Source organism: Leuciscus leuciscus (assembly GCF_965113295.1).
Source record: "Leuciscus leuciscus genome assembly, chromosome: 1".
Classification (NCBI taxonomy): Eukaryota; Metazoa; Chordata; class Actinopteri; order Cypriniformes; family Leuciscidae; genus Leuciscus; species Leuciscus leuciscus.
Window position 1 is genome coordinate 45596702 of NC_138725.1, and position 27938 is coordinate 45624639.

Genomic DNA, 27938 nt, shown 5'->3' on the forward strand with positions numbered 1-27938 from the left:
TGATTTTATTTAGTTTAGTTTTTACACAACTTTATACAAATGCTTCACGGATGGCCATTTGAGAACCACTGATCCAATAAATAATATTATGTTGCATGTGCTTTCGTAAGGATATAATTACTAATAGGAGGAAACTATACACTCTTATAGTGTAAAATATACTATATAAGAAATTACTCACTGAAAAGCATTTTAGATGCATGCCAATCATGTCTTTATAAAATTATTTAAAAGAATGACTTTAACAATGCTATAGGCCTTACTGATAAACTGAAAATCACATGCAAATCTGACTTCATATTTATTCTGCTATAGCATTTTTTTATGTTCAGGATACGTATTAGGTTTCTAGTTTCTAATGCACTGATCTGGTTATAGGCAAGCAATACAAACCCAACTACTTTCTTTTATTAAATACATATTTATTTATATTTCATATATTACAATTACATTTGCAATGAAAAAGACTTCATCCTATCTCATTTTAAACATCCTCGCCAGGAAGAAAAGCTCTGCTGACTCCTTCCTGCTTGCTCTTGGCTTTATGGTTCTTACATCTTGAAACATAGAGGAAAGTCTCTGCTGGAGCTTATGGGCCAGAGCTCCATCCCAGTATTTACAAATCAAAGAGCCCCCGGGACGCAAAACCTTGTCAGCTAAGTCCAGCGCTGATAGACACATGGTGACCAGTCTTTCATGATCCAGTTCCCTGAGCCCACTGGCATTGGGGGCCATGTCACTGAGGATGACATCTGCTCGAGCTTCAGGGAGGAGCCTCTCCAGCGCCATGTGAGTTAAAGGAGCAGTGATGTCATGATTGGACAGAAACTGAGCTCCATCCAAAGGGGCGATGCGTAATAAATCTATTCCTACTACGCTTCCTTTTGGAAGATCTGCACCTGGAATGAACCAAAGAATGTAATAAACATTTAAAGGCCTGTTCACACCAAGAATGATAGCTATAAAGATAACAATAACTATATTTGCATCCACACCAGTGGACAAAATGCAGCATGGATTCTGATTGGCAGCCAATGTTTTTTATCGTTCAGCCTGAACAATATTGTTTCTCTGTGTTGTTATCGGTGTAGTTGTGGTGTGGACTGCACTAATCTTTTATACTTAAAACGATTTTTAGAACTATATTTTACCCTTATTTTTACCCATATTTATACATATATTATATTCAGTGTCACATGATCCTTCAGAAATCATTCTAATATGCTGATTTATTATCAATATTGGAAACAGTTGTACTGCATAATATTTGTTATAACATGTGCGGTGACACTTTTTTTCAGGATTCTTAGTTGAATAAAAAGTTGTTGTTTTTTAAAGAACAACATTTATATAAATATAAATCTTTTGTATCAATATACACTACCGTTCAAAAGTTTGGGGTAAGTTTTTTTTTTTTTTTTTTAAGAAATTAATACTTTTATTCAGCAAGGATGTGGTAAATTGATCCAAAGTAAAGACTAATTAGAAAATATTTCTATTTTGAATAAATGCTGTTCTTTTTGACTTTTTATTCATCAATAAATCATTGAAAAAATATCACAGGTTCCAAACAAATATTAAGCAGCACAACTGTTTCCAACATTGATCATAACCAGTCTGAAGGATCATGTGACACTGAAGACTGGAGTAATGGCTGATGAAAATTCAGCATTGAATCTTTTTAAATTGTAATATTATTTCACAATATTACTGGGGTTTTTTTCTGGGTTTTTTTTGTTGTTTTTTTGTTGTTGTTGTTTTTTAACAAATAAATGCAGTCTTGGTGAGCATAAGAGACTTCTTTCAAAAACTTTAAAAATAGTAATGTTTTCAAACTTTTGACCTGTGCTAACATTCTGATTTGATGCTCATGAATCATGTAGTTATTATCAATGTTGAAAGCAGTTGTGCTGCTTAATATTTTTGTCGAAACCATTCAGGATTTAAGCTAATTTATTTGAAATATTTTTGTAAAAAAAAAAAATTGTATATATATATATATATATATATTTTTTTTTTTTTTTTTATTTTTTTTTGCTTACTTCACCTAACTAACTAGCCACTATTATTTGCCCCACAAGATGGCATGCATAGACATCATATGATGTGATATTATATTAGTGATTCATTCATTTAAATTCAATTCAGACACTCACTTTCTGCTGTTGAATTGACTCTCTGGACGGCAACTTGACTCCACGCACCAGGCGCAGCACCACAATCTATGACGCTTAAACCAGGTTTCAGAAGTCTGTATTTGTCATCTATCTCGATCAGTTTAAAGGCGCTTCTACAGCGGTAATTCTGCAGGTGAGCAGCTTTAACGAAAGGGTCATTTAGCTGCCGCACCAGCCATCTCTGATCAGCAGCACTTTTCCCCTTCATGTGCAGAGGCGTCTTCTTTAGCGAGACCGCTGACACGTGAATGCACGACCTTTGTATACATTTCCACATCATTTACAAAGAAGTGACCTGTAGAGGAAATTAATGAAGAAGTACATGAAAACAAGAAGACACATGTGCGTCTGGTGTCCGCATCATGTCAAAGATGCGCGAACATTGCGCAGAACTTTTCAAATCATTGAGTTATACATTATTGTGCTTTATTTTTCTTTAGGATAACGTGTTAATCATTTAGATTAAAGGTATTAACCTATATATCAGATACTCTCACGGTTTTAGATGGCCATCCTTTAATTTATTTCTGTCTAATATTTTTTTCAGTCGAGAATATTTGACTGTTGCACACTACGATGTCCGATTCGTGAAGGACTCGTTCTTTTGAGTCGGATCTTTTCAATGAACTTCATGTGACGGAATGAGTAGAAATATAGAAATAATAGCCTTTACTGGTCGCATAGCAGAAATGTTACTAAATAAAACGTATTTTATATATTTTGCAAAACATTTAAAAAAAAACGATTAATTGATTTTAGGTGGTTTACATGTTTTTTAAGTTCGTATAGTTCTGTTCGAAAGAACCGATTCACAGAAACGAGTCGGATTTCCGACCGAGAACATTTCACTGTTGCACTCTCGATTACAAATCTTAGGTAGGCGGAGTTTATATATTTTGCAGATCTGTTAATCATCTGTTGAACTATACACGTATGTGGACGTCAGTCACTATGATGACCAAATTCACTGTTGTCAATCTGAAGCCTCCACGTGATCGCGAGCAACACGCGGGAAACAAGCTCGACCGACTCATTAAACTCTACTATATCCGTAATCACGCATGTGTCTTAATATATGTTGTTATTTTTTATATGTTACATTTTTTTGTCTATACTGATTTCGTTGGACAAAGTAAGCAAATTATTTGGGTAGAAGCAACTTAAGAAACTGCACTGTACTGATTTATATTAATCATCTAACGTTACCATATAAATTACCATTTGTCGCTTGTTGTTTATAGACTCTTAAGAAAAGCTAGCTGGCAATCATCTTTTGAATGTTGCAGTGCTAGTGTAAATAAAAGTAAGAACTTGATCTGTATAATGAAATATATTATTTAAAATACAAATCCTCTATATTGCAGGAAGCAACTGCTAAACGACATAACATTATAATGATATAGCCCATATATAAAGACATTGTATTACAGCATGTTGTATTATATGTACAGGGTGATGATGCTGAGCTCTAAACTGCTGACCCTGGTGCTGGTAGTGCAGCCCGGCCGGGTGTTATTGGGAATGAAGAAGAGAGGCTTTGGAGCGGGCAAATGGAATGGGTTTGGAGGTAAAGTCCAGACAGGAGAGACTATAGAGCAGGCTGCCCGACGGTGAGTCCAACTCACAGTCACTGATGTGTTCTTCTGCAGCAATGACACACAACAGTTCAGTATCCTTGATATGCTATTGTGGATTTTGTTAACATTTTTAATTAGAATTGAATTTTTGTTTTCATTCTCATTTAGTTTGTGTTAAAGTTTGAGTATAGTGTTTGTGTCGTTTTTATTAGGTGTTTTTATTTGTTTTTTGTTTTGTTAAATGTCTAACATTATATAGCTATGTATTAATAAGTTTAGTCCTTAAGTTTAAACAACAAAAATTTGAAATGTTGCTTTGGTAACTAGCTGAAATAAAATAAATTTGAGTTTTTATATTTAATTTTATTTAGTGTTTATTTAATTTCAAGTAATGGAAATTATTTGTATTTTATTTTTTATCATTTGTTAACAATAATAACACTGGTTAATATAACGTGACCAGATTTCTGAAATGTTACTTTTTCTCACCTGGGCTGAGCTAATGAAAAAATATAATTTTAGAGTGTATTTGTTATAAAGTTAGACATTTCCGGGAACTGGACACCAAAAATGGTCACCCATTAATATAATTGCGTTACAGTTCCAACACTGAGTAATAGCAGTGTTTTTCAGGTGCAAAAGCATTAAGAATGGTCGTCCTTCTGGTACCAAGAGACTGAAAGTGAAACATACTTTAGAAAAGCCATACTTTTCCCTCCAGTGTCTGTTTTTTCACTTCCTTGAAGCTACACATCAAAGTTAAACAGTTTGAACCTTGTAACGCTGCGAATGATTGATATCATTTACTTCTCTGTTGAACTTAACAATGGTGTCTGCGGTTGGTCATGTTCAATCTTCCCTGCTTTTATTGGTTTCCAACTGAAACAAAATGTCATTTAATTTGACAGGGAGCTGCTAGAGGAAAGTGGCCTCACTGTTGACACCCTTCTCAAGATTGGAAATATCAAATTTGAGTTTATTGGGGAAACAGAACTGCTCGATGTCCACATTTTCAGAGCTGACACCTATAAAGGAGAGCCAACCGAATCAGACGGTAATACAGCTCCACATCACTTTATGATCCAGTTTGTGAGACACATACTGAGACAGAAGGTCTAATAACGTGCCACTGAAGCGGTTTGTTTTGTCTTTCAGAGATGAGGCCACAGTGGTTTGACACAGACAAAATACCTTTCAGCCAGATGTGGGCAGATGATGTCCAGTGGTTCCCACTGATGCTTCAGAAAAAGAAGTTTTTGGGATATTTTAAATTCCACGGTCATGATGTGATAGTGGAGCATAAACTGGAGGAGGTGGACGACGTTTGATTGGGGGTTTAATACCATTGATGGACATTGTCACTGTATCAGTGGAAATTATCCAGCAAAATCTGATGTTCACACTGCTGAGTACATGACTCCATGGAGCACGACATGCATAAGAAAATAACGTTATCCATTAGTTTGATGTTTCATTTATCTTTTGGTTGAATCCTCAAATGCATCATGATCTGTATTCTGATCTGTTTCTTTGTTCCATTCTTACAACTGATTTTCCATCAGTAGTGTACATAAAGTTCTTTCATCTCCAACTATCTGTCCTCTAAAAAACAAGTTTAATCAGAAGAAAACAGAAGTTTAACTTCATTAAATATTCTGACGTACATCTTTGTGCATTCTTCAATGATTTCAAATTATATATGATAAATATATCTATATAAATAAAAAAAACCTGGCTGCATAATATGAACCAGTTTCAGAAACATATATGTTGAAAACAGTTTTGCTGCTTTTATTTTTTGTGGAAAGAGTAATCCTTTTTTCTTTTCTTTTTTTATAAAAAAGTTGAAATCAAAATATTTTTTATACATTATGAATGTTACTGACACTTTTGAACAAACTTCTCAAACTTGCATTTACTCTCTGTGCCAGCAGATGGCAGAATTGAATATACATAAGAGTACAAATGAAGGTTTCCATTCCTTTATTGCTTTCCTTAACCGAACCATCAAACATGAACAACTGATAATAATAAGCTCTGCAAATGGGTTTACTAGAATGTTAAACAATTAAGACAAAATACGCATGATACATGCGTTATCAACAACAGCAATTTGTCAATCTATACAACATCAAAAACTGGCAGACATATTTCAAAGTAAAGTTCACGTAATAGCTTACAAGCAGTCTGAGAATTTCAGACCTTTGTGATTTATCAAATGACTGAAAACAGGTCTGGTGTATATGCTATAGAGCAGCTAGCGGCTAACAATTCCATGCTAATTGTAGTTATATTGCTTCATTTTAAGACCCTCTCGATCCAGGCAGACTTAGTTACAGAAAATATAGAAAAGAGTTTAGTGTAATAGAATATAGAGTAATAGAAATACATTTCACATTTTAAAGATTAATTATAAGTGTGTTTCACTTATAGCCTACACTACCGTTCAAGTAAGAATATCTGGTAAGGTTTTTGAAAGTCACTTATGCTCACCAAGGCTGCATTACAGTAAAACCATTTAAAATAACATTTTTATTTTATTTTATTTTATTATAAAAGGTAATTTATTCCTGTGATGGCGATTCTGAGTTTTTATCAGCGTTGAAAACAATTGTGTTGTTTAATGCATGATGCACTTATTTCAGGATTCTTTGATTACAGAAATCCTAAATGTCTTTGCTCTTGTCATTACAGTCACTTTTGATCAATTTAATGCATCCTTGCTGAATAATTAAGAAATAGGCCTAAATTAAATGAATAAAATACTAACCTCTTTTGAATGGTAGTGTATAGCCTATAGCTATTCCTTCAAAATGATGAAATGTAAAAAAACAAAGCCGGAAGCACATGGAGTGCAGATCACAAAATACACAACAGATATCAGACTGGCAGCTGAAACCACAAACAAATAATAATATAGTGCCTTTGCACCTAATAGCATAATCTCTGCATATTTTCTGTGTTTGATATGTATATTCAACTGAACACGGCAACCTCTAGCTCTCTGGCTATTAGCTTCTCAGCTCATTTCTTATTGCACCTAAGATAGCATCTAGAAAAGGTCATTTTTCATGTGTTACACTGTTTTGTACAATGTAAAAATTATCTTTCAGATTAGCTTACATTTCTAAACAGCAACATCATCTTTGCATAGGCTACATGTAAAAACAGTAATACAGTGTCTTCCTAAAATGATTCTCAACAGCATAGCCATTTATTTTAGCCGTCCCATTTGCTCAAACTGCAGGAAATCGAGGGCCTTCTTCACCTCAGTAAGACTTTAAGATCTGCTGCGTGAATAGACGCAGTTTCCCATAATTCTTTGCAAGGTGCTTTTATATAATATTGACTATCTGTAACTCCAGTAGAGATCCTGCAATTCAAACCAGGCTAGAGTTCATTGTCTTCTTGAGATTCTGAAGGCACAGAAGGGAGGCTATTTTGGGCTGAGAGGCGGAGACCGTCCATTACCGTCCCCAAAAAGACTTGTAAGCTTGGAATGAAGATCTTGCCACACCTCACCCATCTAGATCAGAGCAAAATAAGACACATCAACAAATATGACAAGGTTTTGTTAACATCTAAGTAATAAAGAAAGCAGCTTGGGCACTTACTGAAAAGAATAACTCTTAACACACATACTGTTGATACTACATAAAGGATAAGCTTACATCTTTATGTCCCAGCACCTGTGAGTCTACAAATGCTCCCAGGATGAGAGACGTGATGGGCAGGTATGTGAATATGAGCTGGCTCTCCTGGTGCAGGCAGAACAGGGAGAAGTAGTTGCGCAGCTCCATGACCTGAATGGCGTTTTCTTGCTGCCGTGAGTCAGAGATCAGAGTGAGGTCACGGTGTGGTCACATCATCCCACCCTAACTATCATCATCATCTTCCCTGTAGTGACCAATTTCTGCTACTTGCTCACAATGAGCCATCCAGCAGTTAAAACCCACTGGATCATGACATGTTATTTGAAGGTTAAACAGATACAGTGTGTGCCTCACATGACTTGGCATTGCATCATGTGATATACTTTCTATCTTCCTCCAGCAGGCCGGGCTTTTATCATAAAAAGAGAACAAGCCTTTATAAAAGTTATTTTTCTAACAAAATTCAATTGATACATTTATTTATTTAAATTGGTCGAATAAAAAATCTGGCCAGTAAAATTATAGATTATAAACTTGCTTGGAATTACTTGGTTGCTTTTACAATATTTTGAGTGCTCTTGATGCAATGAAATTACATTAGAATAGTGGGTTTTTTTGTTTGTTTGTTTTTTGTTAAATTTTACATCAAATAACTACAGTATTTTCTATTTTAATATATTTTAAAATGTAATTTATTTCCTTTATGTATTTTAGCAGTCATCACCCTAGTATTCATTGTCACACGATCCTTCAGAAATCATTCTAATATGATGACTTGCAAAAACAAAAAAACAAAAACATGCTATTATTATTCTCAGTGTTGAAATCAGATGCTTAATATTTTTGTGGAAACTGTGATACCTTTTTTAGGATGCTTTGATGAATAGAATGTTCAAAAGAACAGCATTTATTTGAAATAGAAATCTCGTATAACATTATTGTCTTTACTGTCACTTTTAATCAATTTAATGTGTCCATGTTGAATTCAATTATTAATAAATAAATTAAAAATTGAACATCTTAAGCTAACATTTTAACTGTGACATTACTAAAAAACATCTTCTAACATATTATTTTTATACATATTCTCAAATCTTTATCTAATATATATAAAGATTTGAGTTATATATATATATATATATATATATATATATATATATATATATATATATATATATATATATATATATATATATATATATATATATATATATATATAACTCAAATCTTTCACAAACCCCTGGTCTAAACCCAAGATGAAAAAGAGGCCTCCTGCTATCTCTCTAAAGTGGCATGGCAGAGATCCCAGTTCATATTCCTGCGGCATCCCTAAAGGGATTTTGAGGACACAAATTTTGCTCTGGGGCTTTAGTTTCAAGTCCTTCAGATCAATTTCACCTACTAAATTAAAGAGATGCATCAGCTCCCCTGAAGCTACTGGTCCCCACATTTCCCTTCTGCTGATTCTACCTCACAAGCTGCTATAGCTCTTTGTATTGTGTGTGTGTATGTCTGAGTGTGTGAGGGCTGACCTGGACGATGCGGGACTCCAGCTGCTCAACAGAAACCTGTTCTTTAGGCTGCACAGTGGCGCTCAGCATTTGTCTCTTCATGACACTGTACTTCTGTAGCGCTCGCTGATGTTCGTGCAAGACCCCTTTCTCGTGCCGTTCACACAAGTCCTGTATGAGAACAAACATATTTTTTATTTGAAACAGAATTTGTGTAACATTATAAATGTCTTTACTGTCACTTTTGAAAAATGTAATGCATCCTTGCTGAATCAAAAGATACTTACCCCAGACTTTTGAATAGTAGTAGTAAATCACAGTTTCCACAGAAATATTAAGCAGCACAACATTGATAATAATAAGAAATGTTTCTTGAGCAGCAAATCAGAATATTAGAATGATTCTCAAGGATCATGTGACAATGAAGACTGGGGTAATGATGCAGAAATAAATAAAGGTGAAACATTAAAATAATATTTGTAATATTTCACAGTATTTACGTTTTTACTGTATTTTTTTAATCAAATTAATGAATGAGTTTGTGAACATAAGAGGCTTCTTTCAAAAACATTTAAAGAAATCTTAATTATTCCTAACTTTTAACCAGTAGTGTGTAAAAAAAATCATATTTCAGTTTATTTCCTAAAAATGGACAAAAAAAGAAAGAAAAACTTCTCAGCTGAGACAAAAATTTTAAATGCATCGGTACTCACCCTGTACGACTGCAGCAAGTCCAAAAACAGATTTAGTTTTTCCACCACATCATCCTCCTCTCTTCTGCCCTGTATTAAGCAAACAAATTAAATTCCTCTGTAGCAGCATGCCACCAATTCACGTGGTATGTGTGGGTGGCACAGTACCTGTTGGGCAGCTCTTTCAGACAGAAGTGAGAACTCAACAGAGAGCCCTTTGACAGAGTGTCTAAGAGCAGCCCAGGGACTCTTGCAGGACGCCAGGACAGGCACAGGTGACTCATCTGATCCCAAACAACTGGAGTGGAGAGAGACCAAAGCTTAAATCTATACAGCCAATAGTCACAAACATCTGGCAATCAAGCTCTCTCAAACCACTGCAATAATAAATATTCCAGTATTTTCTAACTATTCAAACAGTTAATGTTACATGTACTATTGTGTGTAAGAGATGTACAGTCAAATAGTCAATTTCATTTAAAAAACAAAAACAAAAAAAAAACACTGCAGGGTGATTAGTAGACTTGTATCAATGTAGGGAGGGACTCTTTACGAGAAGTGCCATGGGATTTTTAATGACCACAGAGAGTCAGGACCTCGGTTTTACGTCACATCCGAAGGACATTTAGTACATTTACTAATCTCATTCGCACCAAAAAAGATTCAGTATTCTTCAAAATTAATTAAATCAGTGAAATGCAAAATCCGAATACTATGCAAACCTCCAATAATTAAATATGTTAAATAGAACAAATATTTGTATGCATTTAATCTCACTTTATTGACCAATGTACTTGCTGCTGACCTTCGATGATTCAGGTAACCATAAGCAAATATGACTAGATTGTTTTGTTTTTATTGGAGAAATAAGTGTTAAACTTTATTTTCCTGCAATCCAGAATGGCAGCACAGCCCTTAAAAAAAAGTTGACCCTGTCATGATTTCCACTGTGTTTTGTGTTATAGGACCCTTATTATGGAGTTCTGTTGCCTTGATGTTTCTGGTTTCTTTTCCAGTGTTTAGTTCCTGTCTGCCTTCGGCTGAGTCCGAAATCACCCCTTATACCCTTAAATAGTGCATTACATAAAGGGACAGCTATTTGTAGTGAAGTCCGAAACCATAGTGGACGTTATCGAGTGCACTCATTCAATCCCATAATGCACCGCAATAACGAGTGTACAACCAATGTATGTTCAACGGCTAGAGAGTACCCATAATGCACTGTGAGTCACACGACGAATGAATTCCCGCGTCTGACCAGAAGATGGCACCCGCATGTTAATCATCCATACATCTATTTTCCAAAACGCTTGTCCAATGTGGGTACAGCATAATATCGTATAAATTGGTTTTTAAATTGATTATGAAATTGTTTAAATAAGGTTTATACATATTTTCCATGACAGAGTTCAAGATTAATATTTTCCTTTCTACTGGAGCTTCCAGTTTGCTACCTGTCAAATGATTATTAAACGGGAAGCACAAACTATGCAAAAGCGGCAGCTCAGTGTCTGAATTCACTCCTTCAACTGGACTATATTAATGGACTAATGTAGGGAATAGTGAATGAGGGTATAGGGGGCGATTTCGGACACAGCTTTTTGTTTCCTTAGTAACCCTTTTTAGTCACCATAGCGTTTAATCAGTTTCACCTGTGCCTTGTTATCCTCTTGTTTGTATATATAAGTCCTGTGTTTGAGTCTTTTGTTGTCAGTCATTGTCTTTACATCTCTGTTGTAGAGCTGTTGCGTCTCCTGTTTTCCCATTTGGATTTAGTTTTTTCCTGTTTTTTGTGTTTGTTGAATAAATACTGTTTGCGTATAATCCTCGCCTCATCTGTTCCATGCTGCGTATGATACACCTAGAGAATTTTTGCAAAACCCTTCACAGTAAATTAAACTGTAAGATTAAACTAATGAAATGATCTGCAGCTCAAACTTTATAATGTTTTGGTGCTGTTTTTGCCAACCATTGGTCTAAGAGGCACTGCAAAGATTTAGGCACAACCCTCAGGATGAGTTGGTACCTGAGCTCCTTCCCAAACATCAGCAGATCTGTGGCGTTCTCCTTTGAGCGCTCGGCCATCCTCTCTGCCCGGTCTCGTAACTTCTGAAAACTGTTATGGATATTTCTGATGAGCTCCCTGCTGGACGAAAACTGACTTTGGATATCTGCTGGGAGGTAATCCTGGAGGAGAATTCACAATACAGGCAATATTGATCAATAAATATTTAACAAATATTTAACATACGAGTAAAATAAAGCTGAATCAAACCTTGGCCTGTGTTGCATATTTACAGGTCATGAACTCATCCCCCAATTTTTTGCAAGCATCTCTAAGCTTAGGTTGGACATCCTGTGGGACATAAATAAGGGAAGTTACAACCTGATGAACATCTATGAAAAACATTAAAAAAATATACATATATTTTCTCAACCCAAAATTGCCATATCTAATTTATTTTTCTTGCACTATAATATATCATAAAATTCAATCCTGTTTATCTAGAACTTTGAATTAAGTTAGTGTTCAGGTTTGGCGAAAAAGTCCATACCGAGCCACTGAAGGTGAGGAATGTTTTCACAAGCTCATCTTCGGAAAAGACAGGGTGTCGTGCCACAAGATTTAGGAACCTTCCCAGGGCTCGTCTCCGCCCTTCAATGAACTCTCGCTCTGACATGGAGGTCAGGACTGCAGCGGGGCCAAAGAACAGAGAAAAGATTAAACTTTTCCAGAAACAACAAAACATAGTCCTTCCATTAATACAACACAGCAAGGAGCTTTCTGGTACTCAGTTACTATGGAAGTACAACTTGCTGAAGTCTGCAGAAAATCAGAACAAGTTTACTTTTTTTAACCTTGGCAGAGCCGCGATTGTTTGTCTGGTGGATTCCCAGAAAGCACTGAATGTCACAGCACAGCCTAAGTGAGAGGTGAACAAGACTACAATCTAAAGGTTTGATCACAAACCCTTCACAGGCTGGTATTTTACAGTGAATAAAACAACGGCCTACCTCCTTTCAGCGCCCTTTTGGGAGGAAGCGCCGGCACGGCTCTGTAAGCATATCTCTGAAGCAGGAGCTCATGGAAGACGTCAAAATCGCTGTATCGCCGATAGACCGATACTGTAAAACGCTGGAAAGGGCACATGGCACATGAACTGTCAGCGATACATATAAATAATACAACTGTAACTGTTGCAATGACTCAGCAGCATGCTTAAAAATGACATACTTTTATTATATTGAAAAATAAATAAATATTGTTTAATTGTATTTCTCCTGCTGAGGTCCTTATATGATACTATATTTTGCACCAGAAATCATTTTCTCTGAAACGGCTTTTCTTTTGTGTCAAATATAGATTTTAATTTCCTCATTTTTCAATAACAGCCCCTTTGCAAAGTCTGGATTACTGTGACAGGATCACAAATCAGTCTGCGCTGAAATGCACCACTGGTTCGCCACATTCCTTTTTAGACTGGAGAGGATATGTTGACTTGCTCATCAAGCTATTTTATCTCAAATGATCAAGGAAATTGATCCTTCATTATATGAACCCTTTAAGATACTCCACTCTTGAGAATAAAGGTTCTTTATTGGCATTGATGGAACCATTTAGAACATCAATGGAACCTTTCCATTCCACAAAAGGTTCTTTATAGTAGAAAAAGGTTCTTTAGATTATTAATGCATGGTTCTTTTAAAGGGATATTTCACCCAAAAATGAAAAATCTGTCATTAAAATTGGGAATAAAACGCTAAATTCATATGGATTAGTTTTACGATCTTTTTATGAACTTTTTGAAGCATCAAAGTGGTAGTTGTGTAGCTGTCAATGGAGGACAGAAAGCTTTCCGATTGTATTAAAAAGATCTTCATTTGTGTTCCGAAGATGAACAAAAGTATTACAGGTTTGGAACGAAATGAGGGCGAGTAATTAATGACAGGATTTTCGTTTTTGGGAGAACTATCCCTTTAAGAACTGTTCACTGAAAGGTTCTTTGGGGAACTAAAAATATTTCTTCAGCAAAAAACCCCTTTTGAAATCTTTATTTTTAAGAGTGTGATCCCAAAGACTCAGTGGTCTCTGTTTACACATTTATTTTAGGGTGTCCAAGTGTGATGGCATCACCCAACACGAATGCTAATGCTGAAGTGAGACGTTTTTTTCAGCTTAATATGGAGAGAAGAAAATGTTAGGCTCATTTCCCCAACATTTTAGTCAGATTTTTGTTTGTTTGTGCATCATGGCTAGCATGACAGTGACACTGCAACAATGACTCAACTAATGGTTTAGGGCCTAAACCATTAGTTGAGTCATTGTTAGGGTGTAGACTTGGACCAATCGATTTTGTCTGATTAATGACAGAAAATTGTAAACTTGTAATGCTCAAAATCACTTGTAATCTAAACTCACTCACCTCACTGGTGACCTGATACTCCACATGTTTAAGAAACAGTCCCTTCTTCTCAGGAATGAGGTCAACTTTGACGGTGTCCTTCTTCAAGAGCTCTGCCAGAGTCCCGGACAAGATCAGAGGACTCTCCTGAACCGACTGCATCTTTAGACTCTGAAGCTCCTTCGGCTCTCCAAGCTGAGGCTTTGGGAACTCTTAAAAAAACATGACATATAACACAATGTATTCAGCGTGGTGTGACAGCCACATGTGACTTACTAAACATTAGTAACATGTGGGTGATCACAGTCTCATACTTAATCTCATATCTCATATCTGTTTCGCGACAGTCTTATGACAGCACATTAATAACACAGCATGAAGGAAATCTCAAAAGTAACGAGAAGGAATGAGAGAAAAACAATGAACAATGTTGAGCTATGTGGCACACCATATTTTTTCCGGTGGATTTCTGTGGTTTGTGTGCCACATTTAGAAAAGAAAATCTGGTAAAGGGGAAAAAACAACGTGACTCTGCATAACAAAAAGTTGTCTCAGCAGATTCAAACCAGGATCTTTGCTTTTGTTTGGTAAAATGCAAAAACAACAAAATATCCTTCTTGGCCATTCCATAGAGAGATAAGCAGCTGGCATGCAATGGACGGGAAACTCGGTTTTGCTTAGAGGAGAGAACAGGAAACCTCACTATTAAAGTGCACAGTCAACTGTCATACTGGCAACACCTGAAATAACACAAGAGGCCTGTATTGAATAGAAAGTTTAACCCTTCAGAGCTGATGAAAAATCATTAAAATAAGCCATCGAACAACCAACCCAACATAACCATAGACCCGAGGAATGTAAATCATACACACATGCTGTAAAGGTGCCCATGAGAACAGTGAAAAGTGCTGAAATGTTGAAAGCAGTAATATAAAACCTCCACTTATTAAGCTTTGCTCTTGCGCAAATCACTGCACACAGATGGTGACAGTGAAATGCAGCTTGGATGTAATTCAGTTGGGATAGCATGTGAGAGGCAATACAATATCACGTGATATGTTGAACACAAGACAGTTTTTATGGAGACTAACTGGGGTTACTGACTTTAAAATGACATCTGATTAAGCTACACATTTACTACAGTCAGCTGAGGAATTGATCTGCTTTTGCTTACCTTGTATGAAATTCTCCAGCAGTTTGGGACTTGGTGGTTTTCCTTGTTGAGCAAGGGCAATGAGAGCCAAGCCTTTATACAGCGAGACTTTACTTAGGAATCCATCACTATTGTTTACATGTTCGGTTATCTAAAATGTAAATGAGATATCTTTCAGTCTATGCAGAATAAGTCATGGTTCCACAAGATAACCCAACAAAATCATGATGTGTATCCTTATCCAGCTGTAAATAAGGTCACTGAAAAAAAGCCTGTGGGATGTAATTTAGCTAACTGTCAGCTACGGTCTTCCAAACCAATAATAAGACGTAATCCTGGTGTAAGCCTCACCTGGTTTTGAACAGTGATGGAAAGAGATGTTCTGCTGAGAACTCTCAGGAATACACTGATAGGCACTCGTTCATCAGTTCTGGAGCAGATGGCTTGATGCACTTCACGGTAGTATGAAGGGACGGATCCTAGATTCAAAGGACTGTGTGTTAAAGGAATAGTAGTTCATCCAAAAATGAAAACACTGTCATCAGTTACTCAGCAGCACCATGAGACTTTCTTTAATACTTGAAACACAAATGAAGATATTTGTATCTATCTTATAAATTAAGATTTCTGTCCCTCCATTGGAAGTCTCACTCAAAACTCAGAGGGTTCAAAACTTTCATAAAGAGTAATAGAAATCCATATTAATGGAGCGGTTTAGAGACATGAGCTCGTTTTAAATGATGAACGGATTTAATTAAAGCTTTATTCACATGTAAACATTGATCAGCAAACAAATATGGTAAACGGCAGCTCAAGCATGCTTAAACTGTCAGAGCTTTGGGTGAATGGAGGGACAGAAATCTCTCAGATTTCATTAAAAATATCCAAATATAGAAGATTAACGACAGTCTATGGGTTTAGAATGACACGTGAGTGAGTCATTGATGACATTTAAACATTAAATTGACGACACAGATTTTTATTTTGGGTGAACTATCCCTTTAAGAGCTCTGTGTTGAAATAACAAATTGACAGAAGAATTATGACTAGGAATAAACAACTATGGTCAATTTCATTTCAACAAGAGAACACAGTTGGGGGGTTTTTTATCCAAAAAAGCTTATTGCTAAAACACTGACAGGACATTGTAGTTGCGCAATACATTCGTATTTTTACAGAATGTCTTTTTTTTGTCTTTTTTTTTAGTTCAGTAAGTTCTCAGTGCATTTGCAATAGTAGTGTGTACAACAGAAACGAAATAAAAATAAAAACAACGAAAATTAAAGGGTATCACAAACAAACATATTAATTTAATTTAACAGAAACCGTTTTAGGGGGCTTTTTAACATTTAATAAAATACATTTCAAGGGGTAAATTGAGTTCCCATTCGAAATTTAAATTGGGCTTCGCAGAGAAAATGATTTGATTGGCTTAAAAGCAGATTCTCGCGGCAGCACTGACAGTCTCTATGGCAACATTCAGCCTATAGGAATGGATATTCACTGCATGCATAATCATTGCAATCAAACATTCTGCTGTGCCAACTCGTGAATAAATCGATACAATGTTGTCATACAAAAAAAAAAGAAACAAAAAAAAGAAAAGGCCATAGCTATAGCATTATAAAAACATATCAGTTTAAACTTTGAGTTGTCAATCTGGACAACTTCGATGAACAAGTCAGTAAACAGGAGAAACTGGAGAAACAAATAAAAAATAAACATTTACGTAACAAGACAACAAAGTAAAACGCATAGCTAACTCGCGTTAAAGAGACTCACGTTTTTAGTCGCGAATTTTTAAAACATCATCAGCGAAATCAAGAAAACTAATTCGCAGATAACCGTTCAAATACATATATAAAACAGCAAAGTAGTACAAAGGTTCAAATACATACGCTACATAAAACAGACAGCAAAACATTATTTAAAACTGTGCGATATTTAGCTTAAATGACCGTAATTTCTATTCCCTACCTTCATTGATGTCCCCTGCCATAGTTTAGATGTCATGTGAGAGCGATAGCACCTCCATGTGATTTCCTGCAGAAAAGAGTAGGAATGTCCTTCTCCTTAAAGTTGTAGTGATGTGGAAACACATGGTACAGTAAAGGCTATGTGTGACAGACATGGGTGGGTGGAGCTAGAGACTCATCAGGTTCGACAGGCTCTTTGAGGACAAACACATCTTTATATGACACTACTGACTGGTTTTGTGTGGTTAGAATATGTAATTCACCCATGGGAAGTGAGAAAGCAAAAAAAAAAAAAAAAAAAAAACCCTTCAGTATTCTTAAACAAAACATCCATATTAGACTCACAATATGTCATATTGTAACATTGTATTTACCATTATAATAAAAAGTATTATCTTTTTTTTATAAAAAGTGTTGCCCGCCTGCTGCTGCAACTTGCTTATTATCATTTTTTGCCCACTAATACAGAGATTTCTGAAGAAGAAAAATCCACAAACAAGGAGCATGAAACCTCTAATCTCTTTCCAAGTTCATTGTTCCTCTTTCAGTCAAAAATATTTTTCTGTTGAAGACAAAACAACACATCCTAAACTAAATCCAACTTAACTTTAAGGAACTGAAAATAGTCATGATGAACTGATTTGTCATAAATGACTGAGAATGTTCTTTTAAGACTAATTCAAATGCAACCAAAATATTGGAATTTTCTTCTTCTTCTTCTTCTTTTTTTTTTTCAGTGAATACATGACAAAAAAATGTTTGAGGAAAGCTGAGGTCACATTACAAGCAAAAAAAATATTTGGAGTCTAACTCTTGATGAATCCTTCCTTGAAACATAAATAGCCTATGTTTTATCTGTATTAACATTGCATTAACATTTCCAGTATAGCATACTGTTGACTAATTATCATCATGTAAGTATACTTGCTCTGTGAAGCTTAAATGCCTAAGCTCAAAATGACTTGCAGATCTTAGTTTATGCAAATATCATTTTGATCCCAGTGCCACAAGTGAAAGTGAAAAGGCACAATTATTTAGACTCAACCAAGGCAGTATTTTAAAGTTGCCAACTGCTACAGCACAAGTTAACTAGTATGCATTGTTGATTATTACCAGATTTAGTTAGACAGTTACCAGTTTGTGGTTATGGCACTGAAATGATGCAATTGTTGATTCACAAAGTAAAGGTTAATAATTTCACTGCATCAGCTGTATTTGTAAGACAGTCTTTTCCTGTCAGATTTAAGATAAATGGATCTTTTTACTCCTTAAATCTGTATGTTCTATAAGTTTGGTGTTTCTAAAATCACTTTCATTTATATATTTTTAAGATACAACTTTGAAGCATTATTTTATTTTATTTATTTATTTTTGCTCATTAGTAGTGATAGAGTCCTTAAAAAGTATATTCAGACAGACTTTCACACTATTTCAAGGGCCGACTGAATAATACTTTGATGACATTGTACATTGACATATTGACATTTTTCCATCCTGGCATATATCCTTATGTTCAGAGATGTAGGCCTATTATTTATTCTTGGATAAATTGCATATTCTATTCAGTATAACAGCATGAACCATCACACAATTTTAGGTTTCGTTTAGGCTTGTTTTGAGAAATTGTTTTGGTTGTCTGCGAAAGAGACAGAATCCAGATATTCATTTATACTGCCATGAACAAATTTTGCTTAGGTTTTAATTCCTTAAACTTTTGGTCAAAGGTTATTTTTATGGTTTCTTCCTGTGAGAGGACAGTTAAAGGGACAGTTCACCCAAAAATGAAAACGTCATCATTTACTCACCCTCAAGTTGTTCCAAACCTGTTTGAGTTTCTCTGTTGAACACAAAATAAGATATACAAATATCTTCAAAAATATCTTATTTTGTGTTCAACAGAAGAAATAAACGCATTCAGGTTTGGAACAACTTGAGGGTAGTGAGTTAATGAGTGAGCTTTCCCTTTAAGGGGAATTTTTAAGCACATCAATGTATCAGTGTTTTCTGAGGCTGTGAATGCAATGTTTTAACATTTATTTGTCACCTACTACGTATTGGCTACTACGCAAAACATTACGTAAACATTTCGTTTGATTTAATTTTTATTTTCAATTTTATTATACAATTTTATTTTATTTTATACATTTCATTTTATAAACAAAATACATTTGATATGTATTTCCACAAGAATGACCATCCTCCTCTTCCTAAGGATTTTTTTATTTTATTTTTTTATTTTAAATATTCATAAAAAGGGAATATTCCTAGTTTAATACAACATGAGAGGTGCGATCCTAATAGGTGGTTTCTCCAAGTAAGCCTCGTGTGTATTATTGTGTCTGACCACTAGATGTCCCTGTTCTCAACAGTTGCCTCATACCGTGATAAACCTCCACTATCTCGGTGTGAGTTTGTTTCGGTAGGCAATCTGGGCATATACTATCTGGGTTGCTTGGCTGTTCTTCACACACTCACGCTGGTGATTAGAGATCATCTCACCGAGTTTTGTCGGCAGGGAGGAGTCGCGTGGCGTCTGCTAACCCACACACGGACATTTTGACTTCATAAACACCTTCCCCGGTCATTTATGACTAATAAGGACAAAAGGACGGAGGAGTTTCACCGTGGGAATGACGGAGCCGCAGACAAACGCTTGGCATTAATCTCGACCAAAGCAAGGGAGATACATCTCGTAACTGGCTGGCATTGCGAGCAACCTGAGGACCGAGTCTTGGATCTAGGAAGGGTTCTGCTCTAAATTAATGCATATCTCAGGGTTGGTGTGCATGCGTGTAACGTTAGTTTTAATGTATCCAGACAAAAGGCAGTTTTGAAAGGGGAAGTAAGATCTTGTAATACACGCTTCCCTTGTGTTTACACAGTCAGCCGGTAGGGAAAGGGAAGCTCAAGTCCTGTTTTATACAGCTGAACGCTTCTAAGCAGAGAAGATTCTCTAAATAATTAGCTCTTTGTCGTTGCGTGTTGTTTAAACCCCTCGTTTTACTTTACAACCAGCTTTTTGTTTCTCTCCAGGCGGTTTAAACAACTAATCGCATTTAGCTCCATATCACTATGGGTGAAGGACGATAGACGTGCATTTTCCGGGGAAGGGCAGATTTATGTGTCACTTTGTAATCTAATGACATTGTTTAAACCCCGACAGAAGTTTTAAACTTCCTGCTTTAGTTTCTCTGGGCTCGGAGTGTTATTGCCATTAAGATTATGGCTGCCGTTGTGAATTACTCTCCTCCGTGGTGGGTTAACTTGATGCACAGACTGCCTCACTTTAATCTGCAATTTGAACAAACCAGCAGTGATTTTCGCCCAGAGGACTCATCATACCAGCAGGTAAGTCCATGCATTAACCCTGCTACTGCACTGTGAAAGAAAGAAAAAATGATATGATCAATAACTTTTTAATAGTGAAACAACATATGTTTTTACATTGCTTTAATTCATCAAAATTTAAGCAATTTTCAACTTTTATTTATAAGTTATGCAAGACTCAACTCATTTTTTGTCAGTCTAATGTAATTTCAGTTGAAATGACTTAAACATCCAAGTTGATTGTACTTAATTTAAGACAGCAACTATTTTTACACTGTGTTTGATACTGCGACTTGTGCAGATGAAATGCTGTTGTGTAATATGACATGATGTGTGTTGAAAAGGCAGATAACAGTAAGTGTTGCTGATATTCAACATAATTCAGATTTTACCTGTGAATTAATTCATTAGTTTGAGACATAAATTGGCTAGTTAGTTCCTATATTTTGTTCCTAGCCACTGAGACATGCAGACACAGAAAGAGCTGGTTAACAAAAGAGAAAAGATGTGCTCACTGTAGGACAGGAGAGATTGAGACCGAGATGCACTTCCTCCTTCACTGTCACAAATTCAAATCAATAAGAGACCTCTACATAAATTCACAAAACTTAATAAAGACCTTTACAGCCATTACTGAAGTAGAACAAATTAAGAATACAAATCCCAAGCTTTGGCAATATTGTAATATTTACGGTCATGCCAATAAAGCAATTTTTAATTGAATTGTTTAAATGTGGGGGTGGGTTTCAATGACAATGGGAATCGAAATTCGGCACAACGTAGTTTTCCATTTTGCACTTTCCAGCACAGTAGTGAGATAACTGGTGTCAAAAATATAGTTGTTAAGGGGAAACCCTAAAAAATATAATTTGAAAAATGCTTAACGTGGTTTAATGTGCTAAAAGACTGACCAAGGAAAACCACATTTCTGTTACATTTTACTACTCATTTACTACCAAGACAATGGCACTGTGATCCATGCAGAAAGACAGTAGAGTGGTGCAGGTATGACGTCACTTTGTAGGCCAATCGGCAGTTAGCATCACACTGTTTCCCTTGACAAAAACCCAATAGGATTTTTCCATTGGCTTTTGGTTTAGCGCAAAAAAATAAGCTCTGTGATCAACAAAAGTTAATGATATTTAACATTACGTTTTGTCCATCAAGATCATTTTCACAGATGAAGACAACTTTTATGAAATATTGAAGCCTAAATGCAGTTGCCAGAAGTAAAAAGCTAAAGGTAGGCTATAAACAAACTGCACTACGGTCCCACGACTTCAACGTCACCATCAATAAGCTTCCGACAACTATTTAAGTTTTTATCTAAAAACATTTTCCCTGAAAGTTTTAGTTAGAATAGTTTGTAAGAGCACAATTATAAGCATAAAGGGGCTGTAAAAGCGGACTGAGTTTAATGTTTAATGTTCCCGACAGCCTCTGTTGTCCAGTTTAACCACTTGTTAGCAACCACATTTTTCAAGCCGTAACACCACTCAAAAAATCATGAGTGGTGTAATGTATTTTATGTTGTAATATAAAACATTAAAGTATCTTGAGCTTGTGTTAACCACAGATCTTATTTAAGTAATTTAACCAAAATCACATTAAAAGAAAACCACTGACTCTGGGACGATGGAACCGGAAGTGCTAACTAACATGCTAACTCGTTTCTGAGTTTTTGCCTACAAAAAAATGCATCATACCTGACCCACTTTATTTTTTTACACTAAACGTTTTTTCCCTCTTAGAAAACCTATATAAAGAAATGCTTGGTGTACCAAGACATTAATATTAAAAGCAAACTCAATGTACACCTTATTGTCGATCTATTATATATAAAGGCAAACGTGAGCCAAGAATATGGATGCAAGTTTAAAACGCTTAACGTGAAACTTAAATCTTTAAAACAGTTTTCTGATGAACAGATATTGCATAATATGTTGTCTTCGATTATGGTGCCATTGGCCATAGAAATGTGAGAGAATTGGTTTTCCCCAGTTGTTGTTTTAAAAAGTACATCATCATCTTGCTTAGGCCAAAGTTCATTTGAACGCAACCGACGTCGCAACTTCCCAATTTGTAAATACGAACTTCCCAGGAGGACTTCAACGCACCAAGAAACCCTGATACTTTGATGTGGAACATTTCTTTGTCTATCGCATTATAGGACCAGAACGAACTGTTAATTTTAGCTCGAGTTAATGGGTAGCTTATCTCTTAAAGAGATTATGCAGATGTGCATTTCTTTGTGCCATAAAAATGCAATAGCGATCATTCAATCTTTATGATGACTTCATAATTGTTATTGTAATGCTTGCATGTCTCTAATGTTGAACACACCCAGGTGTGGCTGTTGAAGGTAGAAGGTAGGCTTCTGAGGACCCTTTGAACTTCTTGGCTGTAGGGTTTCATCATAGAGACAACAGATGGCCTACAGACAAGCCAGGAGTGCCATCAGCCTGGTGACATTGTTTAATCAAAGCTCCTTAAATCAAGTTTGGCCTTCCCTGTTGTTCGCTTTTATGGAGTTTTGGGTTAAACCAGTTGGTAACATAGAATACTAATGTAAAAAAGCCATAATTGTGCCTGGCCATCAGAGAGCAACTTTTGGATGACAAATTTAGACATTTGAATGAAATTGAGAAGCCAGGTGGTACCATATATTGTCAGAACTATAGGCACAAAATCATGATATAGTGACAGCCCTACTGCATAATATATATATATATATATAAATATAAAAACAAAACAAACAAATACCATATTTTGTGAAGAGATGTCTAAAAAAACACAGTGAACCATTAAGAGGACCATTTACAAGACATCAAGTAGCTATTGTGTAATGTGTAAAGCTATTGTGTAGAGCTATTGTGTAATGACTGTACACCTTGGATAACCCTGTTATAGGTGCAACAACAAACAATTTTGCGGTTCTCTGTTCCAATTTTGGTAAAAGAGCAAAAACTGTTGAATTATATACGTACATTTTTTGTCTCGTTTTGTCTCGTCCGTTGGTTATCACTGCCAATCATCGCAGTTTCCGATTCAAACGAGCATTTAAACATGGTTGTCAATCTATAAACTTTGCAGTGTACTTATCAGCATGAAAAACATAACTTGCATTCAAATTGTGAATGGGTAATAAACAGAAAGCAGAAAGTTTTGTCCACCAAAACATTTTTAGCCAGCTGAAAACGCCTAGCTGTGGGCTCTTGAGAGTGGAAGTGTTAGTATCTCATTTCACATGATAGTTTGTTTCTGTATGGTTTCTATATAGCCATTGCATTCACAGTCACACACTCAACAGATATGATTGTGATTAGCTACCTACATGGCTAAATGCATGTACACACTGTAAATAGAAACCTGTGATGCTCAAACAAACACAAACAAAAGTGTTTGAAAGTAGTATCTATCGGCGGGTACCGAATATACGCGATACTCAGTAATACTGGTACTGCAGAAATGCTGGTACCGTCAACTTGTTTTGTTTTTTTATCACCGGTAGTACTGCCATGTTTGACAAGCCTATTATGCAGTCATACAGGTGATAATTTGGTGGGGTGGCAATGACTGATTGGGTACTGTAGTAATAATTTAGGCATAGTCAATACAGTTTTGACTTCAGGATGCATTGCATATATTCAAAAGTTTGGGGTTGGTAAGATTTTTTTTTTGTGTGTTTTTGAAAAAAGTTTCTAATGCTCAATCAAGGCTGCATTTATTTGATGAAAGATAAGGTTAGAACTGCAATATTGTGAAATATTAAAAAATATTTCCTATTTTAAAATAATTGGAAATGTATAATGTGCTAACCTACACGTCATTTAGTCATAGCCAAAATAGTTTTTGACTGTGCATCCACAAAAAAAAAAAATCACCATGACACTGTTTGATTAAAAGTAATTGCAAAAAAACTAGTTAGTTGTTTAGTTAACAGATGCCATTTGCTTTTATATTTGTTTGTTTTTTAATGAATTGCAATGAAATTTATAAGTGTGACTTACGTCTCTAGACACTGGCTCGGGGCCAGTGTATATGTGCACATTATGATAAGAATCACTTCTCTTTCAACTAAAAGCTACAAGTGTAGTGGAACTAGATCAAGGAATGAGTGGATTAATTTAGACACGGCAGTTGCAAGCTGACAGCCGACATAATGCTCAGTTCCTGCTTATCTTCTGGCTTTTTCTACTAAAAAGTTGGTCACTGAGATGTTAAGTCGCACGAGAAAGCAGATAAGATGGAGAGCAGAGGTAAAGTCAGAAAATTCAGTGCTTCTAGATCATAAAGCCCAGGATAGACTGTCAGCTGTTTGAAAATGTTTCACAGAGCCAACAGGATTGGAAGAGTGTCTTAAAACAGCATGGCAGGAGTCTTAAGCAAGAGACTTAGATGAAGCAAAGATTCTCTGTTTTTACAGTTGTGCTAAGGGGTCTATCCCCCTCCTGTCAAATGCCATTGGCATCAATTGCATATAGCATTACAGACAACACGTGAACTGTCTAGAAGCTCATCTGCCATGGATGGAGAGGAGGGTCTGACTCCTAGCCACTAGGTTTTATTTTTTATAATTTATGATAAGTACCCTTTTGCTGCACCAAGTAGTCATTTTTCGGTTAGCAATTTAATCATTTAAATGCTGCTTTTTTTTTTTTTTTTTTTTTTTAGCTAAATCAGCTAAAGAATATTATCAGTTTTCTTAGATTTAGAATAATACAAATAAATAAAATGTTACATTTTTAGGCACATTTTTGCAGATAATATTACAGTTTATGTCAGAAAAAAACATCTGAATATTTCACTACATTAAGCATACAAAAATATTACATTTAAATTATTTAATTGCAAAAAAAAAAAAAAAAAAACTGTAAATTCTACCACAGACTTCTTAATTTTACTGATACGACCATTCACTAATTTATTGGCTGAAGAAATATTTTTTGCTTTCCTTAATACACATTTGCAATTGACAGGACGCTCAAGCAGCTTGTACTAGCAGCCTGTTCTCTGTAACATTTGTCTTGGAGTCAAAGCACACATAGTTGAATGATAAAAGACAGCACAGCTGAGGATGGGGGAGAGGGAGAGCGAGAGAGAGGACACCTGCTGTCCATTGAATGGCGCTTGTTCACAGGATTGGAATTAACTAGAGATGTCATCTCGTTTGGCCACTAGTTAGGGGTTAAGCTCACTCCTGATGCCCCAGTTGGGATTTCCTTGATGCGCTTATCTGGGAACTTTGTACTAGTTTTAATTTCAGCTCAGTATTTTTTACTTCTGATGGTCTGGTTCCATTAAAAAGAACAAAGGCAGACTCGCTTTTAGCATAAAATCATTATTTATTAATGCTGCAGCCTAAATATTCAGTTGTTGGGGACTACTGGACTTGTAGATGACAGGTTATTAATGTTGCTCTGTAGACTGTCAAGAATGCAATAAATGCATACTAATGCAATCTAATACAAATGCATACTAATACAAGCTAATGCAATAAATGCATACTGAAGATAGTTTGGGTCATGGGTCTTTAACACAGGAATTACACTACTTGTCTTACAGTGGGGTCGGTCTATGTAAATATGCCATATATTTAGTTGTAGCTGTATCTTTAATGAACCTTTGGGAAAATATAGGTTTTTCATAAAATTAACTTTATTTTATAGCATTAACAACATACAGTAGTTGTGCTTGCTAATGAATTATTTATGAATTATTTTAAAATTAAATTTTCTAAACGTTTAACTGTACAGATGATAAATGAAGTCTCTTATGCTCACCAAGGCTGCATTTATTTGATAAAAAATACAGTAAAACAAATTTACATAATATGGATATTAATAAAAAAAAGCATTTATTATAAATGTTAATTAAAGAAAATATGTAACAATATAAATGTCTTTACTGTCCCATTTGATCAATTTAATTTGTCCTTGCTAAATAAAAATATATAAATTTCTTTCAAAAAAATTAAAATAAATCTTACTGGCCCCAAACTTTTGATGGTAGTTTATCTGAAATCATGTCTAATATACCATTTTTTTTTCTTTAAAAAACTAAAGTTATTTTTAAATGCTACAAGTGAATATAGGCATCACAATGTGATGTAAAATTCATTCTGAGTTTTGCTAAAATTACAATTAACTGTTATTTATAGGCCCGATTAAATAAAGTATAACAATCGCTAAAGATAAATGAAAAATATATTTCATATTGGCCGATAACTCTTAAATCTTTGTGGCCACCATTCCGTTTGTGAACTCAAGTGCACTGAATCAATGTCTAATATTCTAGTTGAACCTCACCCTTTCCCATCCCCAAACAATTGTCATTGGCCATCAGTGGGTATTGCATTGAGAGAAGCATGTCTCGCATGTTTACAAAGGCCAGGACTGTGGGAGTTTGAGCAGTGCTTCTCACGAATTGTCGTGGATGAAAGCCAAGCTGTGAAGGGGGTGAGGTCCAGTCAGCTGGATGATGGATGAGACTGGAGCTCTGGGTTTGTTTGGGTGAGGACAGATCTGCCAGCGGATGAGGAGGGCACACAAGGCTAACTTGAGTGTGCCGCCACTGGGTTGTCTGCCACAAGTTGATTAACCTAAATGTAGAGTTTAGGAAATCTTGTATAGTAAGTAGGCTACGGTATATGATTTCCATCCAGAGTTGGGAATGGGTATGTGAACAAGTTAAGAGTAAACAGACTTGGTGTAATTTCATATTGACTTGTAAAAAGAGGTGGTATTTTCATATTTAGTCTTCAAACCATGCTAACCCATGTTTTTACTTGCTTTACTTGCTTGGACTGTTCTTTCTAAGCAGATTTTCTGGAGTTTAAGTGTATTTGAATTGAAACAAACAACGGCAATATAGGAGCTTTAAAAGTAACCCTTTAAATCCATAAACAAGGCTTGTTTTTCTGAACATTTCAAGACAGATTATTAGTAAGAACCTTGATTAGATAATAATTGTATTCAGAGACTCTACTGGAAATTTGTTTACCATCATTTACCCAGATTCTACTCGAGTCTGGAAGAAACTGGGTTTTATCCCGTCCTGACCGCATCAATAAAATCTCGCAAACGTTCTGCAAGCGCCAGATTCAACAAAACCAAACGTTTCTACTTGATGAAATCGTTTGACAAGCGCAGTTTCTTTCCTGTGTTGAATGGTTTCTCATTGTCTCTTTTTAATTTTAAATTAGTTGACGTAGCCCTTTAAATCTATAGACACTATTGAAAACGGCCAGAAATAAAAATTAGGGCTGGATTCTGGAATGACGCGTCAACGTGATCGAGTTCGTAGATTACGCACTGTTTATGTTCGTCCCTAATACCCTGTCGTGATTCACAACACAAAACTCTTGGGATACTCATAATTTGGCAGTGGCGTTTAGTATGGTTGCATTCATATTAGGACTGTGTGATTTGGGGAAAATATCTAATTGCGATTTTTCTGACAGATATTGC

General features: G+C 35.6%; 4 protein-coding genes across 9 annotated transcripts in view; 2 read left to right on the top strand and 2 right to left on the bottom strand.

Annotated features, from left to right (window-relative positions):
• Window positions 1-257: 257 nt before the first annotated feature.
• mrm2 (mitochondrial rRNA methyltransferase 2) lies at window positions 258-2778 on the bottom strand. 2 transcript variants are annotated; one of them, XM_082189706.1, is made up of 3 exons: window positions 2654-2778; window positions 2157-2472; window positions 258-899 (listed from the first exon to the last, which is right to left on the bottom strand). In XM_082189706.1, exons 2-3 carry the CDS (start codon window positions 2455-2457, stop codon window positions 475-477), a joined length of 726 nt encoding a protein of 241 aa, XP_082045832.1. In that variant the 5' UTR covers window positions 2458-2472; window positions 2654-2778; the 3' UTR covers window positions 258-474. The 2 variants fall into 2 exon arrangements, with proteins under 2 accessions (XP_082045832.1, XP_082045831.1); XM_082189705.1 differs by lacking the exon at window positions 2654-2778 and having other exon boundaries at window positions 259-899; window positions 2157-2640.
• nudt1 (nudix (nucleoside diphosphate linked moiety X)-type motif 1) lies at window positions 2172-5417 on the top strand. 5 transcript variants are annotated; one of them, XM_082189842.1, is made up of 5 exons: window positions 3174-3309; window positions 3419-3480; window positions 3629-3787; window positions 4663-4808; window positions 4910-5417. In XM_082189842.1, the coding sequence occupies exons 3-5, from the start codon at window positions 3633-3635 to the stop codon at window positions 5080-5082; spliced, it is 474 nt and encodes a 157-aa protein (XP_082045968.1). In that variant the 5' UTR covers window positions 3174-3309; window positions 3419-3480; window positions 3629-3632; the 3' UTR covers window positions 5083-5417. The 5 variants fall into 5 exon arrangements, with proteins under 5 accessions (XP_082045967.1, XP_082045970.1, XP_082045966.1 ...); XM_082189843.1 differs by having other exon boundaries at window positions 3433-3480; XM_082189841.1 differs by lacking the exons at window positions 3174-3309; window positions 3419-3480 and adding an exon at window positions 2172-2310.
• Window positions 5418-5720: 303 nt separating this feature from the next.
• Window positions 5721-17297, bottom strand: snx8a (sorting nexin 8a). The gene is made up of 13 exons (XM_082189498.1): window positions 17144-17297; window positions 15518-15645; window positions 15188-15317; window positions 14035-14225; window positions 12626-12746; window positions 12166-12302; window positions 11886-11966; window positions 11637-11797; window positions 9779-9908; window positions 9632-9700; window positions 8940-9089; window positions 7426-7575; window positions 5721-7280 (listed from the first exon to the last, which is right to left on the bottom strand). The coding sequence occupies exons 1-13, from the start codon at window positions 17163-17165 to the stop codon at window positions 7191-7193; spliced, it is 1560 nt and encodes a 519-aa protein (XP_082045624.1). The 5' UTR covers window positions 17166-17297; the 3' UTR covers window positions 5721-7190.
• Window positions 17298-19551: 2254 nt separating this feature from the next.
• Window positions 19552-27938, top strand: part of ttyh3a (tweety family member 3a) — a 69337-nt gene continuing 60950 nt past the window's right edge. Inside the window, exon 1 of the mRNA XM_082189486.1 lies at window positions 19552-20490. Coding sequence (XP_082045612.1) covers window positions 20365-20490 — 126 coding nt within the window. The 5' untranslated portion in view covers window positions 19552-20364. The remainder of the gene's footprint in view (window positions 20491-27938) is intronic.